General features: G+C 35.4%; 1 protein-coding gene across 1 annotated transcript in view; it reads right to left on the reverse strand.

The window, feature by feature from the left end:
- Window positions 1-250: 250 nt before the first annotated feature.
- LOC122533756 overlaps window positions 251-21,286 on the reverse strand; it is an 84,595-nt gene continuing 63,559 nt past the window's right edge. The window contains exon 5 of the mRNA XM_043663774.1: window positions 251-448. Coding sequence (XP_043519709.1) covers window positions 313-448 — 136 coding nt within the window. The 3' untranslated portion in view covers window positions 251-312. The remainder of the gene's footprint in view (window positions 449-21,286) is intronic.

Below are 21,286 nucleotides of genomic sequence, written 5' to 3' on the forward strand. Positions count from 1 at the left end.
TAGCCCCTTAAAAAACCCTCCTCCGCCCTGTCAAAACTGAATTCGCTCGCGGTCGGACGATTAATCTCCCAGAGCCGGACCAAGTACATACTCGTGTTTACAAAGCGACCGATCCACCGAGAGAGACGCCATAAATTACCCAACTCGCGGCTGACCGAATCCGCGACGATTAATCTTGCAACCGGTCGACGAAAAAGAAAAAAAAAAAAAAAAAAGAAAAAAAGAGAAAAGGAGAGGCGAAGAGACTCACCTGGGTGAAAAGTGGTGTCCCGACGAGGAAGGTGATTCGCAGGTGATCCCTGTGGCTCGTCCTTACGTGAAGAGAACCGATGTAGCACTGACAGTTCCGCCATCCCTCTCTCCTCGCTCGCGCCAAATCCCACTTCTCTGCTTGGCCCTACACGGCTCCCTCTCCGTCTTTCTCCCACCAGATGCGTGGCAAACATACCTAGACGAGGATAGAACGAGTGGTTACGCGATCGTTCTCAAGCGGATCAAAACAGAAAAGCTCACTACTCCGTTCGTCTACGCGCCGGGGTGGTAATTCTAATCGCTCGTGTTATTCCATCGGCAAATAATCTGGTAATTGTCATTTCAATTTCACTTTACCAACGATAAAAATTGATCGATTATACCGTTTCTTCGCGAGTGGACTAAAATCTAATTTATTTATTTATATTTATTTTTTTGTAAAACATTCTTGTTTCTTCCTCTTACATTTGACTTCATTTCATGAACGATAGATACGAATTAAATTCGTTGAGCGTTGAATTTGTTTGCAACGGTATCAAAAGTTCAATTTTTTTTGAACAAGATGTTCATCACTTTTTGTGGACAGTCCTCGCTTCATAAAAATGTTTCTATCTTAATTGATCTAAAAGCGATCTAGAATCAAAGTATTCAATTGAATCGAATTGAATTAAATTTATATAATTTACTTTTAAAATTATATAATTTATATAATCATTAAATAATATAACATAGTACAATAATAACATATTACAAATTCATTTTCTCGCTCGAATAAATAAAGTATGTGATACATGAAATTCCGCTGTTAAATATATTACGCAATGGAACGTGTAACGAGATCTTTTCAGAATTAAATTCATAAAAAAAAAAAAAAAGAAGAAAAATGAAATTTCACTTTCGCGCGTTAAACACAGTTTTTTTTCTTCAGAATTAAATTCATTAAAGGGCAACAATTTACACAAACGTTCCCACTAATTTGCCAGCAATAGCCATCCCAAGACTTCTATCCGGTCGTGGTAACTCGATGTTCCACGAGCCAGTCCATTAATTATAAACGTAGGTGTTGGGAATGGACAGCGAGATGTCCATTTCAGCGAGCAACCGCGAAGCTCTGCTTTTAAATCAATAATCTCGACGCGGAGATAATTTACGGCGGACCAGGCCACGATCGAAATTGCGGAGCGACTTTAGGTCCCAGAGCGGCGAGCAAACGCAACAGAGCTGCCAGCTCCATTCCTATAAGGCTTCGTCTAGGAACTGGACGAGGAACAGGCGGGCAGGTCGAACGTCGGAATGATCGATCGTGGATTCGCGATGGATCGCGCGTGTAACGAGCGCCTCGTTCGAATCTATAAACGGCCACCAGCCATTTTTTTCAGCTCGTGTCCAGCCAAAAAGGCGAAAAGGAACACGCGTGAAACGCATCGCGGCCACGAGGAGAGATCGCGCGTCGATAAATGGACGTTTTGCGATTGCTTATGATTTCTCGCGGAATGGATATACTCTACGAAACGTTTCGGATGATTCATCGACATTTTCGACCAACACGGACGTTTTATTTGTTGAGAATAATTGCAAGACGAAGTGAAACGATCTTGCTTGAGAATCGTCGCGTAGAGAAATTGCGTGGAAATTAATCGAAATTCTCAGTGGAAAAAGTATCATTTTGTTAAATTTTCTTTTGGGGTGAAGAGAGAATGAGGAATGTTTTTAATAAAACGAGAATAACATAGTTTCAAATAAAATAATTCTTCGTTTTTTTCTTTCATTTTGTACCTCTCTGGTAATACAGTTTATTTCTGTACTCTCTCTGAGATTTAGAATTTAACACTTTTCGTCACAGATCTGATTTTTAGTGATTTTTGCATTTTTCAAATGATCGTTGATATTATTTACGACTAAAATTTCATTATAGGTTCATTGATACTTAAAACGGATAATTGAATAATTGACCGTTTAAAGACTGTCCATGTCTGACGTTTGATGTCTATGAAATATTTTGTAATTTTTTCGAAATTTGTTTCAAACTCGACGAACAGTGTTTAGTAAAGTTTGAAAATGTTTTACGTGATACAACAAAACGTGTGACAATTCATTCAAAAAAATGTTCGAATACCTTACTTGAGCAACCGTACGTGACAAAAATGTAAATGAATAATACACAAACAATTAGACAAAACAAATTACACATATGTACAACGATCAGCTCCTTGACAAGCGATATAATCCATCGTTTGAACCTCGTTTCGCGTGATAAAACACACGTACGAGGCATATATGTACGTACGTACGTGAAACTTATCAGAAGTCCAGCGCGACTGGCAATACCTTACGTCAAGTTATTCTTACACGGCCTGCAACTACATTGTGTCGTTAACAGCACGCGAGAACGATACGTTCTAGAAATGAACCAAACTAGTTCGCCCGCTTTTTTACATTGGACAATAGTTAATTTGAAAACGCAGAGTTGGTTATTCTCCGAGCGTTGGAAAGATCTAAAGGTGGACAGGACAGACTAAATTAGGAGCAGTCCAAATTTTCTGTTATTGTGACCGGTGATTCACGTCGCGGAGGTGATTTTTGCTTCGTCCGTTCTTTATCTCGGGCCATTGTGCACCACGGCCACTTAGAAAGGCACACGTCTGTTTAAAACCGGTAGGAAACTTTGCCTTAATTCCAACTATGTATTTCGACATACGGTTTGTTTAGTTAGAAGTGTTGGTGATTGAATGTACAGTGATTCAGGAGATGTAGTCGAACGTTTACCACGAAGAATAAGTTTTATGAATAAGTGTTTCTTTTTTTTGGGGCGTTCGATATTTCATTAGTTAACTACAGTTTTTGTATCTTTCAATTTTCTATAAATACGTAAATATTTCAATAATAATTGGAGGAAAGAAAAGAAAAATATTTACAAATATTATCGTTATATTTTTACTGAAGCATATTTTGTATGATTATTCTCATCTACTAATATCCTGTCATCGCATGTTGCAGAGTTACCGGTTCAAAGCTTCGTTCGGTTTTCGTCAATCATGCCACGATCAAAAATGTCAATCACCCGCAATCATGTTCGAAGTGAAATCGAACATCCTATACGAATGAACAACAACCGTGTCTATCGTGCTGTCCTTTTTAATTTCGTAGAGAGAGAAAATCGCAACTAGGAATTTGACGCTGAATTTATTTATTACCCAAATTTCCAAAAACTCGAAGTCGAAGAAGAAAGAAAATGAAAAATCATGGAGGACAACAAATTTAAATTTAGATCGTAAAAGACAAATTTAAATTTAAATCGTTTCGGACAAAATTTCAACGTGACGCAATGCAACTGCAATGAAAATAGAACAATAGCGAAGAGGAGGGAAGTTTGATCAAAGGAGAAAAAGGCTTGCGCGACACAGTCTCCTTGTTGCGGCTCGTGTCGATGTCATTTTAATATTCAATCGCGATATTCATTGTGTGACTAAGCGCGCGAGTCATCGAGCAGCTTCCAATTCTAATTCGCCGTACGTACACCCACCACCTTTCAACCGGCTTGAAAATCAATGTCGAAGATTCCCATTACCTTTGATCGTTCAAGTTGTATATGCTGATGTAATAAGAAACATGATGTGTGACGCCTTTTTCCATATCGAACTGATCCACGAAGTCGCAATTAAAGTTGCGTAATATCCTCATTTTTGGACATCGAGACGAGACTTCTTGCATTTTGATTATATTGGCAACAACTGGAATCGAGTATGTGACGTATCTCTGTTATTAGGCTGATCAGTAACTTTTCATAGGAATTTTGCGGAGATTTATTGTCACGTAAATATTAATAATTTCATTTATAACTACGAGATTATTACAATATGTAAATGTAATAAATAACAGATCAACTGTTTCTTTTGTCAACTCGAACTTTTTGTCGACTAGCAACTTTGACAATGCCTGAAAGGAGCACACACAAAGGAATATATTATATGTTATACTCCAAAATATGCATCAATCCGTTCTATTGTCAAAGACAAATAATATAAATATAAATAATAATGGTAATACTGAATAGATTAATATTCATAATTTAAATATATAATTTGAAAATTTTTAATTAAAAATAATATATAATTTTTTAAAATTTAATTTTTTTAATAAACAAGACAAATAATACAAATATAAATAATAATGGTAACATTGACTAGATTAATATTCATAATTTAAATATATAATTTAAAAATTTAAAATTAAAAATAATATATAATTTTCTAAAATTTAATTTTTTTAATAAACAAGACAAATAACATAAATATAAATAATAATGGCAATATTGAATAGATTAATATTCATAATTTAAATATATAATTTAAAAATTTAAAATTAAAAATAATTTTCTAAAATTTAATTTTTTTAATAAACAAGACAAATAATACAAATATAAATATTGTACCATTGACTAAATTAATATTCATAATTTAAATATATAATTTAAAAATTAAAAATAACATATAATTTTCTAAAATTTAGTTCTTTTAACAAACAAATAAAATATAAAATAATTAAACATAAAATAGAAAATAGCAAACATTGTTTTATATTTAACAAACATATAAAATCGCTTCTCTCGACCTAAAAAAAAAAAAAAAAAAAAAATACCTATACTTCGGAAGGACGAAAAATCTGTTATCCAGGAGAGAAAGAAGAATACGGCAGCACGGCTGCTGTGATGAATCGCGGATACTTTCTCCCTGCCGTGAAACAGGCCACGGCATCCGAAGCACCAGTGATACATTTACAGCAGCGGGTAACGAGTACCAATTACGATTTCCTTTAACACGCACGATAGCCGTAGGCGAGTGGCGGAGCCGAGCTCAGCCAGGCGTAATTTTAATTAGCGCGCGCCAGCGAGATGCTCGTCTCGGGCTGCCGGCGAAGACGGGAGCGGCTTCGTAACACGAGGCCGAACCCTATGAATCAGGAAACCGGAGGTTTTTCCGTTCAGGACAGGCGCCTCTCGAGATAATCTCCTCGAAATAAGCCACTTTCCTCGCGCCTGTTCACACCCACGCGTCGCTCGATGGATTACGCTCACTTTTAATTCGCCGAAGATATCCGTTACTGTCGTCCGATAATTTCGAGCTCGGCTGAAAGAGACGACAAGAGGGAAAACGGTCAGCAGGGACCTCGCTGCGTGAAAAATTTGACTGGCTGCGTGGGCTTTATTAACGAATTATCTTTGGAAAACGCTGTGGCGCAGCAGCGGACGTTGATGGACGAAGGCTTGAGAATGAATTTGCTTGTCGTCGAGTTAGTTAACGCGTCCAGATCTTGCGTGTATTGCAATTTGCAATGAATAAACACGATCTTTTCTTTTGAATGATGTTAGTCAGTTGGTTTGGAATATTTCTTCATTCAACAATGGTTGTACACATGTTAGTCTTTGACAGAAAGATTTTTATTTTATTGCCGTCTATTTTCTTCGTCCACGAATAGAAAACTGTCACTCCTTCAGAAACAAAGACACTGCATTTAGCACTCGAAGTATAGATCGTAAGATCGTTATAATCTTATATAAATATTGGATTATAATATTACGAACATTATAGATAATTAACACTGATAGATAACACAGATTGTGAGACTGATAAGATTATATAAGTATCAGATTATAATTATGTTAGACTGCGACAGAAGATGGCTTCCTACAAACAAAAACTTCCGTCCAACTCCTTCTCTCCCACTCGTTGCCATCAATCACTCGTTATCATCAACAACAACGCGGTCCTAATTATCCGAAGGAACGACTAATCATCGACTCGTCGTAACTCAACCACCTACCTATCGTTCGATATTTTTAATCCAGCTGAGATTATCGATAACCTCGTCTCACCACTGACGAAAAGATCCATCAACCCGCTGCATAATCAATATCCTTCGCGTTCGATGTTGGAGTTTTTCACTTGGCCGGTCGCCGGATCTTCTTTCATCCGGTGCTCCGGTGGAAAATAAGGGTGGGTAAAACGACGTTGGATATACTGTTTCAGGTTGAAACGCTGGGTCAGAAAGGTCCGCGCGTACTGGCGAGCGCGTTAATTAAAGGGGATCGAATTAATGCCGCCGTGGTAGACTAGAGCTCGCGCTGTTGCAACTCTCTCTGTTTAAGGAAATCGAGATCTTGCACCGTGTTCGCGGCGCGAATTCGTTTGGAATTTTGTTTGCTGAAACTACGATCATTGGCGACTGTTGCACGAGCATCGGTCGCATCGTAATGGGAGGATTTAGCGCTTGGATCGTGTGCAATGTCGTGTAGAAGACTCGTAATTTTTAGTAACAATTGTCAAGTTAGTTGGTCTCAAAACAATTGAAACTGAATTTTCTAAGTTTCACATGCTGCGCCATTTCTAATCATTCCCGAAGATACGGACGTAGCGATTGTTTGAAAGAGGAACTCGCTTCTTTCGTCGGAAATAATTTGGGCATTTACAGAAATTCGAACGTTAGAACGAGAATATTAGAATTCAAAGTTGAAATATCAGAACGACTATGCATTTACAATTAATTGTAGAGAATCAATTATCGTTATTTATGTGAATTAAATAATATTTAAACAAAAAGAAAGAAAAAAAAAAATTGTAAGAAGAATATAAACTGGTTTTGGAATTTATAAATTGTAAATTATTCAAAGGTTAGTACGAAGATTATCAATATGAATAATATTCATTTATAATTCATGAATATAAATAAAATATATAATACATATATAAATATATATATATATATATATATATATATATATATATAATATATAAATATTATTATACAATAATAAATTTATATTATTAATATTATTATATAATAATATTCATTTATAATTTATGAATAAAATTAAACAATTTAAAAAGAACTAATTGCAAGGAGGATAGAAACTAGCCTGCAACATTTACAAGTTATGGAGATTATTGTAGAAGTAAATTACATGAAAATAATTAGAGAATGCAAATAATCATCAATCAAAAGCGAATTAACATACACGAAGGGGTCATCTTTCATTGCTGGTCCGCTATTGCGCATAACGTCACGTGTACAAAGGAACAGAACTCGTAATTTTGCGTTTCCGACGCGTCCATTTCGGAAGGAACCTCCGGGCACTGCCGTCCTTATTCTCCTAAGGCAGAAAAGAAGCGAATCAACGTGGGCAGGAAACAAGAGAGGCCAAGTCCATTTCGTAATTACAACGTTCCCGCTTTTCGGAGTCTTCGGATGCTCGTTCCTCTTCGAAAAGTTATTCATTGAAGAAAGCAGGGGAATAGAACGAGAGAAGAAGGAAGGGGAATGAAACGAGAGAGAATACTTGCATTGAATTTTTATTTTCGACAGGGAGGATCGGGTGCGAGTATCCGCTCGAGAAACTGGACCACGCGAGAGAATAGCCGTTGAAGCTTCTGCCTTTGGAACTTCTGACGTATTTTATGATTTAAAGAAATAAATAACACGAAAAAAATGAATTAACAGAGTATTACTTAACGTACACTTTTCGCTTTTTAATAGTATTATAGAATTCACCAACGATGAGTCTCTGTATTATTTTATGAACTCAGGCAGAATAATTTGAAGTAATAATGTAATTGTTATGAATAAATGATTATAAGTATTAAATAATTGTACAGATAAATTACAAACTCGATCATTACGATTTATTGTAATTTATTAAAAATAATAAATATTACTGATTTTTAATATAGAAATGAATATTCATTTTTACAAATAAATTAGAAGCTTTAAAAGAATTTGCAGAGTTAACAATTAATTTATAATATTATTATAAAATGAGACTAAATTTCAATAAAAAATTATGAATTAATCATTTTTACCATTCCAATAATTTTCGCATCGAATATTCTACTTACAAGATGAAGTAACATTATTTTCCCAGTTCACGAAAACTAATTAGAAATTATACTAGTATTAGATCCTATCAGACGTCAATTTTCTTATTTTGGAATCTTCAAGCCGTCGCAGAATTTTTCCACTAGATGACATCATCCTTTATCTCCATATTTATTTCCATATGAATTTCAATAATAAAACAGCGCGAGACTCAGCTTTCCATATGCGTTTCTAAGAAACACACGAACAGCTTCAACAGAGTCATTATCTACGAGTTGGCAAGTCTTGCAAAAAGAATCCTATTTCCAAGCAGCTTTAAGAAGGCAATAGTACTAGGATCAAATTGTACTAACAAATGAGAGTTTGCACTGATTCACGTCGTTCAATGGATTCTTCATAAAATTGTAATTTACGACAAGTGTGGGTGGCAGGAGACGGTTGTCAAGTGACTCACCTGTTTGGTTTCGACGTCTTATGTAATTGTTATCGATTTATATAAGGCGCCGCGGGAAATATCGAACGTAAAATACATACACAAACTGCAGATGTTCACGGAAATTTATATTTTCGAGGATATCATTGAAAAATTGTTTCACGTGGCGAAACGTAATTTGGAATATTTGTACTTCAAAATTTTCCACGAATGTATAAAATTTCCCAGCCTAATAACTAGATTTGGTGATTCAAGTTTGTGTATTTCAAGTAGCTGATGATGCTTTCTACATGTTCCTGTGATACAAGAGTGGTATTACATTCAACACTCGTACATTGAACGATTTATATATTCTGATTTATTTCTACTAATTAGAGTGGATCTCTTTCCTTCTTTTTTTTTTTTTTTTTTAAAAAAACGTACCTACGAGTAATTTTCAAGTGTCTGAATTTTAGGTATAAGAAAGATTTTTTCTATTGAAGGTAAAAATTCTATTGCGAGCCGAAAAGATAACAGTCGACCATAATTGAATACCTAAAACACATGAAAATAAAAAACATACAGAACACATTGAAAATTACGTAGCCATCTTTTCAGCTTCCAATTATGATACAGCTGCTCGACCAGAAACATACAATTGCACGAATTAAAAAAAAAAAAAAACAAAGAATCAATTCTCAATCAATCGTCGATCTTTCTCCATACGAAACTTTGTTCGAAATATGATCAAACTGAGAAGCCTCTTATCGAGGCTCTCGGCAAACGAAATTTTCTCCAAGCGTAACGTCATCGCGTGCGCGCCACGACACCATGTGACGGAGGGTAGCAAGTCGAAGGGAGAAATTTCGGGAACACAATGTCTGTCGACGCTCGGAGATCGGAGATGGCCCAGTTTCCACGATCTCGATGGTCGGATCGGGAGAGGAGTTTCTCGATGGTCCGTTCCACAAAGGAGGCGCGGCTGCTTCGTGCTGCGACTTCGTTTCACCCCCCATCGTGGCGCGGAGAGATCGAATAACGCGCGACGTGACTCCAAAGATTACATTCTCGCGAAGATGAAAACTGGAGAAATAGGGATAAGCGGGGACGTCGCTCGTGCGAATAAACCGCCGGGGCGTGCGTGAATTCAAATAAACCTCCGCTGGGAAAGCGATATGACGTGCTCGAACGGAGTCCCGATGATATTACTGTAGCTTTTCGCGGCCCCGGAAACGATTGGAAATAAAATCGGGGACCTGGCAAACGTCAGGCGAGCCCCGCCTGAGATTACACTTGAGTGTCCGTGTGATTGTGGTGACAACAGACAAGGAGAGAGAGAGAGAGAGAGAGAGAGAGAGAGAGATTCTGCGCGTAAAAATAAATCGAAAGGAAGTAACAATGTTTTTTCGTTCGTTTTCGAGAAAATCGAGTTTGAAAATTCGTCGAGTATATTTGAATAATCGCAATTTTGCCAAGTTGATACCAGTCGTAAGTTGATGAATGCAACATTTTGAAATTCTTTTTGATCAGAGATGACAAATGTGATTTTAATCTGAAAATATATGTACGCATATATTTAATAACAAAATTAGTCATCTTAAGCATATGACAAGTATTACAGATTTTACCGAATATTGAGAATTGTTGATGTTACTTTTGTGATCTCGGCGAAATATATACTTGCATTAACCTCTTGCGCTGGAATAACGTAAATTTTTTGTCCCAAAATTGCAACATTTTCTCAGTTTTAAGTATATTTAAATGTAACACAAGCGAAATGAATGATAAGCTTATTACTTCTTAATAATTTCTATCTACAGTGATATCATACCGACGACTTCAAAAGAAAAAGAAAGCGACAAATTATCGTATACGGTTCGGTCACTCGTTATGGTCCGCAATTAGTTTCCACTGCAATGGGTTAAAAATGTCTTGTAATTTTTGTACATAATTTTAGGTATGTTCCAAACCTGACAGACAGTTTTATTATAGGGTTAATGAAATTTCATAAAATATACACGATATATATATGAAATGTTCAAATAATTGTATAAAATATCTTGAAATTTCTATGTACATTATTTTAGATTTGTTTCAAACTTGACCAATATACTCATTATAACGTTAATGACATAATTATTATTAATCGTTACAATATTATAATATAATTATTGACGAAATTTCTAAATGTTTTATATATAGTCATAAAATATTCCTACAAGTGTTCGAATATAACATGAACGTACCCACGGTACGTTCTACCAAAACTCCATTCTAAAGGTATTCGCGTTCTATAAGAGTTAATTATAGCCCGTCAACGATTTGCAGGCACAGCTACACGCGATGCAACTTAATTTCATCCAAGCGGCTTAAGTGCCGCGAAGTTTCGAAAGTGACACACTGTGAATAATTCGTGGCTGCGTATCTCGCCACGCAGGCTAACTCTTTGACGGTCAATTTGTAGCTAATCACTGGTTGGAAATACAAACAGACGACCCTCCGGCGACTACCGTTGGGTAAAATAGTAGCGAAAGAAGTGCAATTAACGCGTTGCATTTGCATATCTCTTCAAATTCAGAACACGAGACAGGCGATCCGAGTTTCCACGAGAATAAAATTGCCTTTTTATCAGCTCTGCAGCTGGCTGCGATTGTAGTCGTTACGTTCTCCATCGTAACAACGTATTTCTGATGAACTGCCAGATAAATCGGCAAGTAAGTTCGATTATGTGAAACGTACAGTGATTCACGAAATATGTCTGAACATTTATTATAGAGAACTTTCTACGTTAGGCACGAGGCATTTTGAAATTTCATTAGCAACGAGTAGATTGTGCATATTTCTCATCTCTGCGCACATAATTGAAATAATTATTTAATCGCAGTCTGTTAATTACTGAAACAGGAACTCACATTTGGTTGAAAAACAAGGATTTTCGAGAAAATTTCGAGCTTCGAGGTTATTTGCTTGAATAAAATAAATAAAATAATTTTTCTCAGGGACTTCTTTCGATTCCGAGAGAATTTATCAAGTATAATCAATTTTTAATTCATTATACTGGGATTATTCTGTTTTTTGCTAAATAATGTATTGCAATATAATAAACGAAATTATTATTATTAAATATTTACTTGTTTATCAATAACTTGTCTGCAACTTCGTTGCGGATCTTGCATTCCGTTACATAACCTCGCCAGTGTAACTTTTAGCCCAAACTCTAAATTAATGTCTGTTACTGAATAAATCTTTTCTCGTACAGACGCGAGCAGGATGTTGATATTCCATGACTGAGGAATTATTGAAATAAGCTCGGAACTCGCGATGCAAAACAATGGCCCACGCGAAACTTTGGATGATATCATCGATATTTGCCTTGTAAACGCGAACGAAAACGCAAACATTTTAGAATAAACTCGCGCGTGGAAAATATTTTCCAGTGTAATAGTATTTTTACAACAAAAAGAAGTTACGGAAACTGAAGTGAACAGCCAGAACAATTGCAATTTCACTTCGTGGACGAAAACAAGGGAATGAATCGTAATTTTTTTTTAATAATTTTTTTATAATTTTCGTCGCGTAGAATAGTTTTTCGTAAAATTTATCATAAAAAAAATCGAAGTTTAGATGGAAGAACTCCGAAGAAAATCGATGGGACAGAAAAAAAGGGAAATTCCCGCTCTGACAAGCGGTCTTTATAGTTCTTCGATCGTGTTTCAGATGGCGGTACGCGATGACGTCCGACCAAGCCTGTCCTCGTTCTACTTCGGTCTGATTATGCGTTCGGCCTCGTCGTTTATCACTTAAAAAGTCGTTCTCTTCCTATTTCTCTCTTTCTGATCAGCTGTAGATATATTTCACTGGTTAAGAGATCGTGCGCGGTATTGGAAAATCATTTATAGACACGGTTACGGAATATCGAGCTCGTAAACTCTATAAACGTGAAATACAGCTACTAAATACTACTCTTCGAATAGTTGAAGCTTCCAACAGTTTTAAGGCTCTCGAACGACGAATTTATATACCTGGATGTATAATTGTTCAACTTCGGATGAGCGAATGATTATTCGGAACGAGGTTTGCTTATTTTTTTAGGTTTTTACGATGGGAAATTATTGTACTAACTATTGTTGAAAAAACGAGAAAACGTTTGACTTTCTTTTGGTTGACATATGATCACAATTAAAGGAATGGAATTTATACATTTGTAATTCCATTCGTAACTATATTTTGTGTATTACGTATGTTCTGTTCATTTTCGCACTTTAGATTTTCATAAACGTATAAAAACACACGATCTAATAATCACAGATTCAAACTTTTCAGAAAAAGAACTTCTACAGTATTGCGCATTGCTCGCGTCTGTACATTTTTCTAGGATCATTTTCAAGCTTCGAGCAAATATCTATGTAACAGTTTCTCATTTTCCACGCGTCTGTTACTTTGGATACACTGCACTCTGAACACTTCTAATATAAAATATAAATTACAAACTGCAGGTAAAGAGAACTTTTTAATATAAAGAACCGAAGCGGGGAAATCACACGTGCGAATGACCGTAGGTATATTAAAACTAACCCAGAGTGCGACTAAAAAGTTTCCATTCACTGCCGCGGTTTCTCGCGTCGAGTAATCTCGCGTTCGCTGACACGAGAGCGCGAAATACAGAGTGTCCATAAATCCTCTTTACAATTTCAAAAATTTATTACAAGGGAAAATGAAAAGAGAGATAAGTGGAAATTATTGCAAAATGAGACGTATATATTCAAGTTTTTTTCTGCCTCATTTAATACACTTCTGTATGGTCACCATTGCGTATTGAAATCTAAAGCAGAGGCCATTGATGATGGTAAGAAATCTTGATGTGCTTCGTACAACTATAATTATATATTATATATTATACCTTTTATTATAAATAATACTAAACTATTATATATTATATATAATAATTATATATATATTATACCTTTTATTATAAATAATACTAAACTATTATATATTATATATAATAATTATATATTATATATTATACTGGTGCCCATATAGAAGTATATTAAATGAGGCAAAAAAAAAAAAAAAAACTTAAATATATACGTCTCATTTTGTAATAATTTCCACTTATCTGTCTTTTCATTTGCCTTTGTAATAAATTTTTGAAACTGTAAAGAGACTTTATGAACAGCCTGTAGAAAGCAAACGAGACGATGAGGAAAATTGGTTGGCGAATTAGAAGGTGATCGGGAGAACTGTGACGAACGAATGCGATGAGTCAGGTATTAGAATTTCCATCGAACGGCTCTCTCGACGCGTCGTCGAGAAGTCGTTGATGGCGGGTGAAATGCAAAGCAGCCCGGTCACGGGATTTTAACGGAGATTCGAATCTGCCGGCGCAACGAGCAGAGAGAACGTGTTTTTAAAGAAAACGGTGCACGGCGAAATGCACGCAAAATACAGAATGGAGGAGGGAGAGGACGACGTTGGTTTTCACGCGAGGCCGGTCTCTCCTCGCTTTCGCTAGAAAACGATAAGATCCTTTCCCAGGCACGATAATTAAAATCAAGGTACGGACTTGTTGGACTTCTGATCCTTAATATAAACGGACGAACATTTCCCGGGCGAAATTAATGTCCGTGGAAACCCGGGACTGTAATATTATTTTTGTTGAAAACACGTGAAAAAGAAATGACGGTGGCAAGTTGACCATTTACAACTAGAATCTCGTTTATTCGCAAGGGAAGAGATTGTTAGATTGAGAAACGAACATCGATTTCCGAATAATAACAGACGCGGATGTTCACATAAATTTATAACTTGCGAATGTGAAAAACGAATGAAACGTAAGCTGAGATTTGTTAAATTATTATAACGGATATTGTACTATGAATATATTATAGATTCCTGCATATTATGTGTATCCTACGTATTTTTTCGCAAACGTCCAGAATAGTAATTAATAACTTCATAAGTAAAAAGAGGTCCATAATTATTAACTATCGTATAGAATATATTATATTCTTCTTTTTTCTTAAGAAAAAAATTTTCGCCTACTATAAATTCGTTGTTATTTCAGTTTCGAAGGTTTACATTTGCTGGCTTCGAAATTTTTTTTGCACCCGCGAAATGGGATTTAGGTTATGAAGGGTTAGTTAAACGCGAAGAACAGATCGTTGCTGCTCGCGAGAAACATGCCAGAGAAACCGCACGAGGTTCGCATCAAAGCCAAAAAATGGAATGTAAAAGCAATGAAGCGAGGAAGCCGAAAGAAAGAACAAAGAGCTGCAGTCCAATTAAGAAAGATGACTAATTATGAAATTATTTTGAAAAGCTTTCCTACTTCATTTACTTCATAAATGAAAATATTCGCACGACAAATAGAAATATCCTTAAAAGAGTAAGTTGAAACATTACTGTCATACGAAAGTATCACAACAAAAAGTTTAATTACTCTTATTTTCATATTGTTCAGATAATATTTATAACGTTCCTCCATACGTATCTATCAGAAAAAAAAATTAAACACCAAATATAGCATATATATGTATATATGTAATATACAAAGGTAATATATATTATACTATAATATTTTATATATATATTATATTATTATATTATATGTTTTTTATGTTGTATATATATATATATTGTACTATAATATATATTATATACAGGTAAATGTATATATATAATATACAAAGGTAATATATATTATACTATAATATTTTATATACATATATTATATGTTTTTTATATTATATATATTATACTATAATATATATTATATACAGGTAAATATATATATATATATATAATATACAAAGGTAATATATATCATACTTTAATATTTTATATATATATTATATTATTATATTATATGTTTTTTATATTATATATATATTAAACTATAATGTATATTATATACAGGTAAATGTATAATATTAGAATGAATTAAACATCAAATAGAAGTTGACGTAATTCCAAAAATACGCCAAGAATTCAAACACAACGGGATCGAATAAAGGACCAACGAAGCGGAAGGGAACAGAGAAAAGAGGAAAGAGAAAAAAATAATCTTAATGAGAGGCGGGAGAAACAAAGAACAAAGAGGAGATGGCAACACGGTCGCAGGGTCGCGTTGCGTTACGCATCCGCATTTCTAGAGCATCCCCTATACGACTCAGCGCACGTTATGTCAAAGCGTCGGCTGTTTCGCACACCGCTCGAAATCCGCTGCACTTAAGCATTGCTAGCTTTAACGTTCGTTCTCACGCGAGCTGGAACGCGGTAACTGTTTCCCGTTTCAAGGCTTCAGAGACACGGTCGCGACCAAGGACATACTTTTTACAGCTTTACGTTTCTCCGATGGAATTTCAACGCGATTCAACCCCTTTTAATTTAATAATCAATCTGGTTTCCCTCCCCCCACCACTCCTTGTAATTATTTTTTTTCTTTTAGTCGCGTTCCAGGTTCTCTCTGTTTGAAGTTTTGTAAATTGAACACGCGGATCTGGGTGAAATGACTGCACTCGGTGGTAGCTTTGCGGTTTACGGCCGAGAACGGGGTTAAATGAATCTAGTTGTTAAATAAGGAAAGTAGCCGAACGTAGTAGAAGAACGCGTAGAAAATATGTTGTTCGCTTCTTCAGAGGATCTTTTTATACCTATTTTTGCCCGGTGGCTGTTTCCTTGGAATTTTTAAAATTGAATCGAAACTCGCTTTTGAGAAAGAATTGTGGGAAAAAATTTTGCAAGGTTGAAGAACAGATTGAAAATTATCTAAAAGATGTGAGATATCTCGTATTGATTTTCATTGTATTAATTTTTCTTTCAATTCGACAACACGGCTGAAAAGATTCAAATGATTATTATTACATTATCTGGAGAAGTGTCCTAAATAAATTTATTGCACAATTCTTCCGCGAAATTTTTCTACGGAATAACTTCGAAATTTTCGAATAAAAATTTGATGAAAATATACACCCTGACGTATCGAGAAAACGTAAAGATAACCTTGATTGATTATAAGATATTAAATCGTGAAAGTTATTTCGCATTGGCGGGATAATCGATCATTCCTTTCGATGGACGTGTCTCAAAGTCGTGTTAACGTTTCGAGCGTAGCTTACTAGAACGTTGAGAAAAATGAAATTTTACTCATATCTCGAAACAGGTGATCGGGGATATCGTTTATAAATGATAGAAAACGGTCAGTCGATGAATTATCGCTGTCAGTAAAATGGAAAATGCCATTCTTTCAAAAGAAAGTACCAAATAGAAGAAAGCTTAATTCCCTCTGAATAATTAATAAAGTTACTGTCAAATCGTTTCGTAAATTCTGCATTTTGTTCATTAATAATTTCCAGTGAAATGTTTGCTTCTTATCCATTGCAACTACATTCTATTTCCGTGTTAAGAAAGTTCTTAATTCTTTTAACTTTTCCTTGAATTTTTAATAAGTGAAAGTTTCAAGAAAAATGTCAAAATAGTGGACGAATTTCAATCGAAAATTTGTAAAAAAAAAAAACTACTCTACAGTACTATGGTGTACCTGAAAAAAAATTATTAATCTTAAGTTCTAGATGTAAAAACAGACCGTAGGTAATTCTCAAGATTCTGGAAGAAACGCTTCTAGCGAAAGTCACAAAGACTTTGCAAGCTTGGAACGTAATTTCTAGATAAGAAACTGATGGAAAAAATGAAAAAAAAAAAAAAGAATTGACAATGCTCTTTCGCAATTTCGTACAAAACAGAATAATATATACATTTATAATAATATTTATTTAATATATTATTTATAAATATATTTATAAATATTATTTAATATATATATAAATATATATAATAATATATATTTTATATTAATAATATACATTTCAACTGTTCAACTGTTCAGGAAATCACAGTGGAATTACATACAGTTATTACAGCGTCCATTAGATGACTTTCCAACTTCTCGATTCGGCCGCGATTTAATTGAAAAGTTAGTTCCTTCGAGAGCCAGTCGCCCAGCTTCGCCAATTTTAATGATAACGGCCCGCCTGCGTGACAAATTGCGCAACTACAAGTTTCACGTTCGGCGATTGTAGAATCGGGGGCGATTAATAAACGAAACGACGCGACGCACGTCAGTTCCTGTCGACTGAAAAGTTGCGAACAAGTTTCTTTCTCCCCGTCCTCTCTTTCTCTTTCAGCTAGTCCCCTCGCGAACTTCTTTTTCTCATTGTTACTCAGCCTTTATCAATTTCCTTTGCCTTGTCGCGCTATTCTATCGCGCAACCAGCTTCCCTTCAATTTCGTTTTATCAATTCTGTTTCGTCGATCGTAGAAACTCTTCCCCGTCTTGTTGCCCGGTTGCTTAATTGGAAAATTCTAGTGATTCGTCGAAGCTGCTCTCGAAAGAGTAAAGTACTCTTGGGATTTGGAAGAAAATGTATCTTAAAATTCTCGGATATTTTTAACTCGCTTCTCCGACAAAGATTTGGACAATTCTTTTTTCAAACAAAATCATTTCGGGATTTCTGAATGAACGTTCGTCAAGAATATCCATGCCACAAGTGTAAGAAAAAGAAATTGCACTGTCTTATCAGTACTGAACATAGTCTTAATGCATTCAAGCTTCATGTATCACTACCTACGTTGCAAAACATCTCGCAAATTCAATCAATTTCTGGTATAAACCAGAAGCTTCGAGACTCCAATGTTTCTTAGCTGTACTCGGGAACGGAGGTCAGAGGTTGCAACCCAAAAACCCTACGTTCTAATCGGACCACGAAGTGGGAGTAACTCGAATTAACCTCATTCATAATCGTAAACAGAACAAGCAGGATTATACAACACTCACTGGTGCAAACGAAAAGGATGGATGTGTAACGAAATATTCGAAAATATTGAATCCCTTTATCTCACAGTACTTTATTATTTATACATATCAAAAATATTACTAATTCGAAGAACAACTCGAAACCGACGTTCTCAAAATGATGGTAGTTCAAATTAATTACGTTGACAATCGGAGATGAAATAGTTTCGTGGGAAAATCCTTAAAAGGAGATAAAAAGCATAGACGTTCAATCACGTTTCAAAAATGTTTTTAACAATCTTTTTACTGCCCGTAATAACGCACCAGACTATTATTGGACGAATCGGCGTTAATAAAATGGGGAAACGAGAACGAAACTAAATTTCTCTTTCCAACAATTCGCGAAATCGTTAAAATCCATCTTTGCTACAAAAGGGACGTGGCGTCGAGCGTCGGTGAAATTCCCATCGTTAAAAGCCACCGTTAAAAATTCGTTTTTCGCTCGTAGGTCTCGTAAATTTCTCATCGACCTTGTCCTTGCCTCGCCACGCTTTTCCTCGTTCAGTATTTTGTTCTCGCCCTCCATTATCGCGGAGTAACTTCCGTTGCAGGCTTTTTTCCGCACAAAACTTTCCACCCCGCGATCCTTTTATTTCTATTCTCTCTTTATTTCTTTGTCCCCTTTTTTGTCCCCCCCCCCCCCACCCTCTTCTTCCCACTACTTCATGCGCTTCTTCTTCTACACGTTTTATCTTCCCGCCCCTTGAACTCTTCTCAATCTCCTTTTTTTCCCCTTTCTTTTTCTTTTCATCCCTTGTCGACCGTTTTATTCTCGTTCCTCTCGTGCTACACGAAAAGCTACACTGTTTTATTTAATTTTCCTGCGTTCCTTTCGGTCGTTTCCGACCCACTTACATTTTCCTAAAAATTAAAAGGCCATCTCAAGCTTGAAAACAAAGCGCAAAATATCGACGGAATAACGAATGAAATTTCGTTTCGTTTCCCGATACTTGACACTCTGTCGCGCGAGTTTCAAGGAATTTATTTTAAAGTCAGATTTCTTCGAGATTTCTCTCTGCTTAAGTTTCGAGTTATGTTCGAATATGAAACTGTTTCGAAAAACGAAATATATTGCCAAATCAGGCCACAAAACTAACTGAAACAGACTAATCGAGATCGAAAGAGACGAGTGTGTATCTTTCTTTCCCCTCAACCTTCGCCACTTCCCACTGTCTATATCTTTTTCTTCCTAATCTTTCGAGAGAGCTTGTCAATGCTCTCTATTTTTTCTCCGGACAATTTTTGCCGACGAAAGATGGACAGAGGCGCAAGAGAGGAGGGTCTTAATCAGATCTGAAGCGAGCGCGGAGGGAAAAATAATTAATGCGAATAAGATTACGAGACGAGATAAACTCTCAGATAAACTTTCTAATTATCCAGCGTCGTTTCGGGGGACAGAGACTCGGCGTTTCTTACTTCCAGATGCCTATCGCGAGTATATAACTCGATCTCGCGGTTTCGAGGAGACGGAAGATTCATCCGTCTCTGATGAACTCTCGGCAAACGACGATACTGATTTTCCATCCTCCATCTTGTTTCTTATTCTATCCTTCTCCCTTCAAACGTCACATTTTCTGCGAATCTCGAGCGTTGTTCTATCGCCAGAGATTTATTTTCGTATTAAAGTTTTCGAGAAGGATTTGCTATCTGAATTAAAGGTGATGGTTTAGAAAGCTTAGCTGTTATTCTATCAGAATTTTAGCTTGTCCTTGTTTGAATTTAATTGGACTGTTAACTTGAACTATGTACGTACATTCATAACTTTTAGAATACTTTTGGTTACTAAATCCTGGACAGTAGACAGATTTTAATATAATGCTTGTTAATTTTTATTTCAGATTTCTTTTTCATTGAATATCTCAGTTTCTTAAATCATTTTAATGTATAATAACTGAAGAAACCTACATTAACAAATTTGTTTGTTAATTGCAAATTTTCCATGTTGGACTCTTTTTCTTAAATTTTCTAATTATTTAATGATAGAAAAAGAAAGATTTATTACAGATATCATCACCAAATCAAATTCATATTATTTTACATAATATTATATTTTTAACGCTATTGTATCATATTTTTTTATTAATTGGAACATTGCAGACACGTTATTCCTTGATTAATAAACTTCCAGTATTTGACGTAACTACGTAAATAATTCTCACAGTTTAACATTTATTCTACTGTTAATTTGCAACTGCAAAAAAAAAAAGGCAGACGAAAGAAATAATTTTACTCGAAAATGTAATTTGAGAGAAAAAGAAAGACACTGTTAATTAAAGACGTTTGAAAAAAAACTTTCAACTCTTAACATGTTACGTCTGGGATGACTTTGATGGCTGTCCGCGATTTCCTATTTTCCACGTTCCAATTAAACATTTTCCCATTACTTTCGTTCATTAAAATCGGGAAAGTTGAACGCAACGAATTTCACTGGATCCACGTGTCATTTTTACACTACGTTCCAATTATTTCACCTTCTTTCTCACCCTCTCGGTGGTCGCTCGCATTCACGACAGGACTCGCGGATAACACGTTTCAGCGCAACGTATCGAACAAACATTTTTAATTAGTTATAATGGTCATCGACGAGAACTTTGTGCCATTTCGTTCACGTTTATTAATATAACATTGGTACTATGACGCCCGACAGATTATTATTCTGCGTATTTGATTATGACAGTCTTGTCGAATTAATTGTTTTTGCTGCATTAAAACAATTAATTTCAGTCAATAGACTAGTTTAAGATTGCAGAAACGTTCGAAGAATGAACTATGTTTCAGACAGACATATATTAGACATTGTGTCAGATTTAAAAACTTCTTTAAAAAATTCAAAACTACGGAATCGTTATTAAATTTAAACTGCGGGATTTGTGGAAATTAAAAATTTGCACTTAAATTGG

The sequence above is a fragment of the Frieseomelitta varia genome, unplaced genomic scaffold (genome assembly GCF_011392965.1).
Source record: "Frieseomelitta varia isolate USP_RPSP 00005682 unplaced genomic scaffold, Fvar_1.2 scaffold_551, whole genome shotgun sequence".
NCBI classification, from domain to species: Eukaryota; Metazoa; Arthropoda; class Insecta; order Hymenoptera; family Apidae; genus Frieseomelitta; species Frieseomelitta varia.